Genomic DNA, 9,536 nt, shown 5'->3' on the forward strand with positions numbered 1-9,536 from the left:
GTGTCACGGGACAGGACACCGCATGGTGGGCAGTGACGCGTGCGTGTCACAGGACAGGACACCGCATGGCGGGCTGTGACGAGAGAGAGAGTGTGTGTGTGTGTGTGTGTGTGTGTGTGTGTGTGTGTGCACGTGTGAGACGGGACAGGACACTGCACGGCGGGCAGTGACGTGTGTGTGTGTGTGTCACAGGACAAGACACCGCACAGCGGGCTGTGACGAGAGAGTGTGTGTGTGTGTGTGTCTCACAGGACAGGACACCACATGGCGGGCTGTGACGAGTGTGTGTGTGTGTGTGTGAGAGAGAGAGAGAGAGAGAGACGGGACAGGACACCGCACGGCGGTCAGCACAGCATGGGCACACCTGAGTGGATGGGCACCCTCACACACATGCTCCCCCAATGGACACACCACACGGCCAGAGCTCACACCATGCGGCTGCCTGCTGTCAGCACAGCACAGGTGCGCCTGAGTGGACGGGCGCCCTCACACACATGCACACCACCCCCACAGGATGGACACACCACACGGTCAGTGCTCACCGCAGCACGTGCACAAACACCAGGGGGGACACCCAATGGGGGGTGGCCGAGGGGGCCACAGATGTAGCAGTGCCCATCACAGGTCAGCCCAGGGAGTGATGGTTAGTCAGCAGGTCCCAGAAACACGGCCGGAAGAGTAGCCACCAAGAAAGAAGGGGGGTGAGAGGAAGGAATGTCCCAGAGAAGGGGCGCAGACATGGACGAGAAGTCCAGCTTTTGGCGGGGGAGCTTTGGTCCCTGGGCCCAGCATTGGGGGGCCGCTGCAATGGGGGGTATATTCTGCCACACTTAGTGACTGCAGTGGAAGTCTGCCATGTGAGCCCTGCAAAGTGGAGGACACGCATGTGGGGTTCCCACGCAGGACGTCCAGCCCAGAGCGGTCTCGCCTCGGCTCTGTCATCTGGGGGACCTGCAGCACACACGAAGGCTGCTGGGGGTCGTTGCTGGGCGCGCCTTAGCCAGGCTGTCAGAGAGAAGTCTTTTGGGGTCTTTGAGTCCTCACCCCTGACCCCGAGGGGGTCATTCCAGGATGCTCCCCCAGGGCTGCCTGCCACCACTGCAGAGGTGACCAGGAACTGCTGCCAGCCTGGACTTGGGTGGCCCCACAGTGGGCCACAGTGGACACTGGCATAGGGGGCTCTGGGTCTCTGTCTCTGGGCCCCTCGGCAGATCCCTGGAGGTGACCTGACAGGCCCTGTTGTCATCCTGACCCGATTCCAGAGGGAACAGCTGACGTCTGCATGAGCTGTGTCCCTTCACAGTCCAGATGATGCAGTCACCCTCTGTGACACCCCAACACCGCTGTCCTTGGCTCTCCGTGACACCCAGCCTGCCTGGTACCGCCATGTGGCGGGTTTGGTTTGGTTAGAGTTTGTTACATCCCAGAGGGCCAGACCCTCCTTGCAGGCACACGTGGAGGAGGGGCCCTGCTGTGGTTTTGCGTCCTCCTCCCCGAGCGGCTGGTGCAGGCGCCTGGCGGCCTGGTGGGTAAAGCCCTCTGCCGCCACCCCCAGTTGCCACTTTGGCTCCACCAGCTGGCCCTGCTCCCGTAGAGATGTCCACCGTCAGGGCCGCCGGCTCTGCCTTACAGGGTCACCCTGCGTTGTGATTAACAGCAGCAGGTCCAGGGTGGTGTGGGTGTCACCTGGAGGAGTCCCGGTGGCTCCGTGGTCAAGCACTGAGCTGCTGGCCAAATGTGGACAGTTGAAACGTGGCCGCCACTACACTGCCAGGGAAGAGGCGGGCCGTGTGCTTCGTGAAGGCTGTGAGTGGTGGTTACTCGGTGCCATGGAGTCAGCCGCGACTCACTGCGACCCTGTGTACGACGGAAGCCTTGTCCTGTCTGCTGCCCTCGCATCTCGGACAAGCCCATTGTCACGGTCACTGTCAGTACATCTCATTGAGGGTCTTCCCTTGTGCTGTCCCTCCACCGTTCCCAGCACGAGGCCCTTCTCCAGGCCCTGACCCCTCCTGACACAGTGCCCGGACCATGTGAGGTGACAGCTGACCACCCTCGCCTTTATGGTGGGAGTTCAGGGGGCCCGCTGGGTGGAGAGGTGCTGTCAACCCAGAGGCAGGGGGTTCGGATCCTTCACCTGCTTCTTGTGAGGAAGGTAGGAAACCACCTTCACTGAGGTTTCACAGCCTCTGAAGACCCACAGCAGGGTCGGCTACTCGGTTCCGCCTTGGTGCCAATCAGTTGAGGGGCCTCAAGAGAAACCAGGCACACTTTCTCCAAGACCGACCTGTTGGCTCCTTGGACCATCCACAAGACAGTCCTCTTCTCCAGCATCACAGTCCAAGGACACCGATTCTTGGGTCTTCTTTATTCATTGTCCAACTCTCAGAAACACAGGAAGCGATGGACAATAGCATGGCTTGGATCAGACTCACCTTAGTCTGTACAGTGGCACTGTTGCTCTTTCACACTTTGGAAAGGTCCTCGACGGCAGATCTTCTCAGTGCAGCAGAGCTTTTGACTTCATGACTGCTGCCAACAACATGTGCTGACTGTGGATCTGAGTAAAATGAAACTGTTGACAACTTGAATCTACTCTCCATCGGTTGTGATGCCACGTGTCGGTCCAGCCGTGAGGCGCTTTGTTTTCTGGAAGCTGAGATGTAATTCATCCCGAAGGCTCCTGTTCAGTAAGTGCTGCAAGTGGTTTTCACTTTCTGCGAGCAAGGTTGTGCCCGAGACCGAGGCAGCTGTGCGCCCAGAACGAGGGGCACAGCGTGAGGTAAATCAGGAGCGGGGTTTGTGTGTGTGTGTGTGGGTGTCCTCTCTCCACACCGACTCGGTCTCTGTGCTCAGCACATCACTTGAGAAGCTGGACTCTGTGAAGAACATGGTGTCAGGACTGGAGGAAGACTCACCCACAGCCTGCTCTGTGCGGACCCCGCTGTGGGCAGCCCGCGGGCACGTCTGCTCTGCCCACCATGGTCCGGCAGTCGGAATCTTTTTGGTCTGAAGGCAGTAGTTTGGTTTTTCTGAGTGTAATGGCCAGTGCTATCGCACACCTTTCCATGTCCTGGCTGGCCGTCTGTGCATCTTGTTTGGAGAAGGGTCCCTCCACGCCCTTGGCCTGCTTTTCCTTTAGGGAGTCTGCCTGGCTGCTGTTGCATGGTGGTGGTTCTAGCCAGGTGCCATTGAGTCGACTGTGACTTGTAGTGACCCTGGGAACCACTGACCGATGTCCTGTGCCACCCCCACGGTCAGTGCCAGTTCTAGAAACTCGAGCACCACCAGGCCCGTCAGAACCCCTGGGTGGTGCAAACAGTGAGCATTCTCGGCTGAGAACGGAAAGGTTAGTGGTTTGAGGCCCCTAGAGGTGCCTAGGCACAAAGGCATGGCTGGCTGCCTCTGAAAGGTCAGCCGTGGAAGCCCTCCAGGTCGTGGTCCTACCTGACATGTGAGTCACATGACAACGGGCCTCATCAGCCTTCTACACGAGGAAGCTCTGGTGGCCCACTGGGAAGGAGCTGTGCTGCCAACCCAAAGGCGCACAGTTTGAATCCACCAGCTGCCGCTGAAGAGGAGAATGGGTCATCTCCCGTGCGATTTACAGCCTCTGACAACCCGCTGGGGGGTCAGGCCTGAGTCAGCACGAGCTCAGCGGTACACAGCACCACACGAACCCGGTTTGCAGAGGTTCTCCGCTCCCTGGGCGCGTGCCAGTCGAGAAGGAGGGCTCTCCCACCTCACTGCTTGAGTTGTCCCCCCTCCCAAGCACCGTGTATTGGGTGGGGTTCCTAGTGCGCTCCAGGGGGGATACCGCTTGGGCTGGGTGGGCACTGGGACCTGCCCGGTGACGCACCCTCTTGTCCACACAGTCGTACCTGCTGATGGCGACGGTCATCTTCCTGCCCTACATCAGCAAGGCCGCCAGCTGGTGCAAGGACAGAGTCATGGGTACGTCCCCACCTCCCCCGGCGGGGGTCTGTGAGCGACCAACACGGGGCGGGGGTTCAGATGGAGGCAGAGGCCGGCCCGCTGGTCCCCTGTGTGGGGACGGCATCAGGCTCAGGGCCATAGGCACCTCTGCCGGGCCTTCAAATGTGAACTTGGCTGAGGAGAGGCTGGGTGTCCCCACCCACACGTCTGGGAGCCCTGGGGTGCAGGACCCTCGGGGAGGAGGACAGAGCAGCCATCCAGCCCCATGCAGGTGGGTCACTCCCTACCCCTTACAGGTCCAGGGGAGCCCCCTGTCCAGACCTTGGAGTTCTTCACCTTCGACCTACATGAGCCCCTCAGCAAGGAGCGCGTGGAGGCCTTCAGTGACGGCGTCTATGCCATAGTGGCCACGCTCCTCATCCTGGACATCTGGTAAGACCCGGGGTGCCCCCAGAGCCCACCCACAGCCCACTCGCCTGGCCAGAGCCCAAGCCCATCCGTCCACAGGAGGAGCCTCCCCTCGCCCAGGAGACGGCGCCCATGTACACAGTGGGTGTCCAGGCTCCCCGGGTGGGTAGCAGGTGGGTGTGATGCATAGAGATACCCCATCTCCCCCCTCTTCCCAGAGCTGCGCCCCAGGCTCCACACCTTCTGAGTACTGTCTTCAGAGCCAGCTTCCCCCCACCCCCGCACGGCATCCCCGCCCGATGACTCCCCAATGGTGGTCACTGCGACGTTTTCTAAAAGGTCTGCCCTCCACCTTCCCAAGTGTCCTGCCTGCCCTTCTTCCTCTCACCCCTGACCATTTCCCCACACATCTGGGTCTGAGGGGTTCTGACTGGGGACTCCTTACCCATCAGAGGGGATAAGCCAGCCTGCTCCCCACCCCAACCAGAGGGCAACCTGGGGGGACCGTCCTCTGTCCTGCAGGGAGTCAGCACAGCCCCCGGCGTGGTTCTGGGAGCTGACCAGTTAGTGTCTGATCCTGTCGTGCTGACTACAGACTGAGGCCCTGATTATCCACAGCTTTTTCTCTGTGATTTGTCAAGTTTTTTATATGAAAAGTACTTCTTCACTGGCACTGGATCTTTAAGGTCTGGGCCTACAGAACATTCCAGAAGGATCTATGGCAAGAATCACACTCAGGTCCTCTCCTTGAATGGCCTGCCCCTGGTTAGGGACTCTGGGGTTCTGGTCTCCCCTCACCCCACAACAGAGCCTGGGTGGAGGAGGGAGGCTGCTCCCACTGGGTCTGCCCCCCAACCTCCCACTGTGCCACATTTCTCTTTTGTGCCCCAAGAGGCTGCCTGAGGCCTCCCACTTGGGTGCGGTGTTTCCACTGCCCCTCCTCAGATAGCACCCCCACCCATAGCCCCTTTGTCCTGAGCTATAGGCCTCAGGTGTCCCAATGCCCCTGGGTTCCCTGCAGCCTATCTATCCCTGGGCTCCGTAGGGTGCCACACCCTCAGGCAGGTGCCAGGGTCCCAGGCAGCCCAGCCATAGACCCCACAGTCTTCATCCGCTCGGTGGGTGCACATAAGTGCACAGGTGTAGTAGACCTGGATGCCACATGGGGCCGGGTAGGTGCTCCAGGCCGCACTGTCCCAGGGAGGTGGCTGTAGCCCCATCCCCAGGACTAGGCAGTTAGGTCCGAGGTCCCTGCAGGTGGACACTGGCCGGCAGTGCCGTGCTTGGTCACAACACCCTCCGAGGCTCAGGGATTCGTGTGTGCGGCTTCCCCGAGGATTTGGGGCCCAGAGAGCTCCCTGGACCTGCCATCTGGAGGCAGCAGGCTGTGGGTGAACAGGGACCCCCCACCCCCTTGGCCAGGCCCTCACCCATGCTCCCTGTTTGCTGTCCCCAGTGAGGACAACGTCCCAGAGCCCAAGGACGTGGAGGAGCGCTTCGGGGGCAGCCTGGTGGCGGCCCTGGCCACCTACGGGCCGCACTTCCTGGCCTACTTCGGCTCCTTCGCCACGGTGGGCCTGCTCTGGTTCGTGCACCACTCGCTCTTCCTGCACGTGCGCCGGGCCACGCGCGCCATGGGCCTGCTCAACACGCTGGCGCTGGCCTTCGTGGGCGGCCTGCCGCTGGCCTACCAGCAGACGTCGGCGCTGGCGCAGCAGCCGCGCGAGGAGCTGGAGAGCATCCGCGTCAGCTGCGTCATCATCTTCTTCGCCAGCGTCTTCCCCTTCGCCATGTGGACCGTGGCGCTGCTGCGGGAGCGCGAGGCCCTGCAGCCGTCGGCACGCTTCGGCGGCCGCGAGCACGCGCTCATGTTCGCCAAGCTGGCGCTGTACCCGTGCGCCAGCCTGCTGGCCTTCGCCTCCACCTGCTTCCTGCGCCGCTTCAGCACGGCCATCTTCCACCTCATGCAGGTGGCCGTGCCCTTCGCCTTCCTGCTGCTGCGCCTGTTGCTGCGCCTGGCGCTGGCCGGCCTGCGGGCCGTGAGGGGCCTGGTGCGGCCGGCGGGCCTGGCACCCTGCGAGCCGGGTGACGCGCAGGCCCAGCTCCTGCCCGCGCCCTGCTAGCCGCCCAGAGCAACGTTCCCGGGGGCGGCTGCCACTCCGTCCTCGACCCCTGCTGCAGGGCGCACGCCGGCTCCTGACCTGGTCGCTGCCCTCCCACCTGCCCACTGCTGCAGCCTGAGGGTGATGTGGAAGGATGAGGGCAGCCAGGCCAGGGGGCTCGGTGTTGGGGTCGGTCTGCTATAGTGTGGAACCTTCCAGTCACCGCCCAGCTCAGACACCAACGTCATGGGAACCTTGGGTTTTCCTGTCGTGTTTATGTATCTGGTTTATGTTGCCAACGTGATTGTCTTACTGTGAACAATGAGCAGGCGCCAGGTTGAGGAGTGGCATGGCCGGGTAAAAGGGTGTGGCCTAGCCGGACAGCCTCAGCTGTGGTGGGTGATCTGATGTGGACCGAGCCTCTGCTCCCCAGGGACAGTTCCACTGTGGCTGACCACCCCTTCTCTGCAGCCCAGTGCTTCTACCTGGACCGTGGGCAGTGTCCCGGAGGCTGCAGGCTCAGGCAGGGGAGCGGGGCAGGGGCCCTTGATGCTGGCTGTCTCTGAGGCGCCGTGCCCAGTGGCCCACCCTCCCCAGATGCAGAGCTCCAGGGACAGGTGGGGTCCAGGGCTCCGGACCCTCAGTTGATCCCAAACACCCAGCAGCTCCAGAGTCACACAGAGACAGGGAGACCCAGGGGACAGCAATGGCCAGCACTGTATTGGTCACGGATATAAATTATCATTACATTCAGGAAGCTATAAATTACACAAAACAGGATTTGGTCAGTGCAATATGGTGGGGCGGGGCCGCCGCCAGGCACAGAGACAGACAGGCAAACACAGAAGCACAGCCCACCAGAACCATGATTTAGGAACAGCCCACAGACCAGACACCACAGCTGGCACGAGACGCTCACACCACGGGCATCGAGGCGCGTGCACGTTTGCACAGAGGCACACGGGCGGCTGCACCGAGTGGGGTCCCGGTGCACGCGGGCAGCTTTGGCAGAAGCATGGAGGGGGTGTGGTGGCTGCAGGCCAGCTGGGCACCCCTGAGCCACCACTGAGGTCAAGGATGGCGAGGACAGTCCCGACAGCTGCCTCCTCGGCCAGAGCCCAGCCTGGCGGCGGAGGGATTGCCAGATGGGCCCCTCCGGGGAGGTCCCCTAGAGACACCTCTGCAGGTGTGACTACATCCATCCATCCTGGGGACCGGGGTCCCGGGCTTCCAGGAAGAAGTCCTGTCCTGTCCATCACTTGTCTTCTCTCCGAGGGAGGCGCAGAACACCCCTCACAGCTGGGGCATGAGGTGCCAGGACGCGAAGGGCGGCCATGCAGCTGACAAATGGGCATTAAAGTGCTTGACGTGGACTGATGAGTAAAGCTGTTCCTTGACCCCTCAGCGTGGTCCCTTCACGCCAGACAGAGGAGGGGCCCTTCTACCTGCCTGGCTGCATGACCCAGCAGGGGGAGACCTGGGCCTGCACACACCTTTCCCTGACCCCACACTGTCCCCTGCTGGCAAGGTGGCTCCCCAACTTCTCAGATACAACCCAGATGCCACCTGCCTATGAGGGCTGGTGAATAGCAGGACAGGTTCCACCAGGGGCCAGTGCAGGACCTCCGATACCCTGCTGTGTGGGGATGAGGGGCCCTTCCCTAGAGCCCACCACAGCCCAGTCAGGAGGCAGAGGGCCACGCTCGGGTGAAAAGGCGTGGGGGTGCAGCTCATCTGTGCTGAGCTGCAGGGGCTGTTGAGGTGCATGCCCAGGGTGTCCCAGGACCCAGCAGGTACATGTAAATCTTGCCGCTGGCTGCATCCTGTGGGGCACGGAGGCCAGCGGGGGGTCCTGTGTCTCACAACAGATCCGCAGGTCAGTCCCACGGACCCTCAGCCAGCAGGCAGGCTGCACCCTCAACAACTTGGCAGAGTCTCATGGCCACCCCACTGGTGCTGGAGCAAAGGACACACCCGTCACCTGCCCAGCCGTGCCTTCACAGACACAGCACAGAATAAGGCCAGGTCAGGGCCAGCCCCGGGGACGCGGGCCCAGCAGGAACGGTCAGGGCGAGACTGCACTCGAGGTGGACAGGACGGGGGCAGGGTGCTGCCCTGCCCCTCGGCCCCCTCCGCTGCCTACTTGGCATCACGCTCCAGGGCAGGTGTCCCATCCACTCGGGCCTCCTTGGGGACACCTCCAGCCTTCCTGGGCTTCTGCTTGGACTTCTTCAGCATGTGCACCTGTCACAGGCAGGCTGTCAGAGTGGCCTGGGAGGCCAACCATTCCCGGAATGAGGCTGCCCACTTGCAGCCTGAAGCCCAAGGGTCTACTGAGAGTTGGTGCCCAGCAGAACCCACCCCCCATACCTGTCCTCACACCCTCCCAGGTCACCTCCAGTCACTCTCATAATGCCCAGCCCGCCCAGCCTCAGCCACCACCCCTAACATACCTTGGGGCCCGCAGCCGAGATGATAATGTGGCCAGGGGCCTGGACCCAGGGTTCCCCGTCAACCTGCACTGGGGTCGCCTTGAGGAGCGTGACCCGGAAGTACGAGCCCTGTGCGATGCGGATGCCAGACCGGAGGCCGCCCTGGACCTGGCCCTGGAGGATGGGAGGGGTGAGCTGAAGTCAGCCAGGCCACGGGGCTGCAGCAGCGAGGGGCCCATCCGCCCGCCTGGACGCTCACCATGTGCACGACGCCTGTCACCCCGACCACCTCCAGCAATCCGTCGTCTATGCGTGGCTTCTCAAACCGCCCATCGCTGTCCGAGCCCCACAGGTCGGCCCCTGAGCCCCAGCTGTGCACGGTGACAGAGGCCAGCGTGTGGGCGGACGGAAACAGCCAGAGCCTCGCCCTTGGCCACGCTGTAAGAACCAGCACGGACCAGACAGACCCCACGGGCTGGCGGGCCCCCGAGGGTACCCCACCCTGCGCACCTGGGGATGTTGATGAAGATGAGCCCCTCGATGCTGGGCAGCTCCACCTCCCGCTGCTCCACCTGCAGCCGGATCTCCTTGTGCAAACTGCGCGACTGGCTGATCTTCTGCAGCCCCACCCGCACGTACACGCCCTTGTTGTGGAACC

The 9,536-nt window shown here is 62.4% G+C and overlaps 2 protein-coding genes across 2 annotated transcripts in view; one reads left to right on the forward strand and one right to left on the reverse strand.

The window, feature by feature from the left end:
• Positions 1-6,467, forward strand: part of TMEM175 (transmembrane protein 175) — a 23,843-nt gene extending 17,376 nt beyond the window's left edge. The window contains exons 6-8 of the mRNA XM_006893592.1: positions 3,876-3,954; positions 4,233-4,368; positions 5,801-6,467. Of these exons, the coding sequence (XP_006893654.1) occupies positions 3,876-3,954; positions 4,233-4,368; positions 5,801-6,467 (882 nt within the window). The remainder of the gene's footprint in view (positions 1-3,875; positions 3,955-4,232; positions 4,369-5,800) is intronic.
• Positions 6,468-8,016: 1,549 nt separating this feature from the next.
• DGKQ (diacylglycerol kinase, theta 110kDa) overlaps positions 8,017-9,536 on the reverse strand; it is a 28,476-nt gene continuing 26,956 nt past the window's right edge. The window contains exons 35-39 of the mRNA XM_006893644.1: positions 9,389-9,536; positions 9,138-9,249; positions 8,900-9,052; positions 8,590-8,690; positions 8,017-8,269 (exon numbers count right to left, since the gene is read on the reverse strand). Of these exons, the coding sequence (XP_006893706.1) occupies positions 8,017-8,269; positions 8,590-8,690; positions 8,900-9,052; positions 9,138-9,249; positions 9,389-9,536 (767 nt within the window). The remainder of the gene's footprint in view (positions 8,270-8,589; positions 8,691-8,899; positions 9,053-9,137; positions 9,250-9,388) is intronic.

Source organism: Elephantulus edwardii, unplaced genomic scaffold (genome assembly GCF_000299155.1).
Source record: "Elephantulus edwardii isolate Elephantulus edwardi_28Jun2011 unplaced genomic scaffold, EleEdw1.0 scaffold00129, whole genome shotgun sequence".
NCBI lineage: Eukaryota > Metazoa > Chordata > Mammalia > Macroscelidea > Macroscelididae > Elephantulus > Elephantulus edwardii.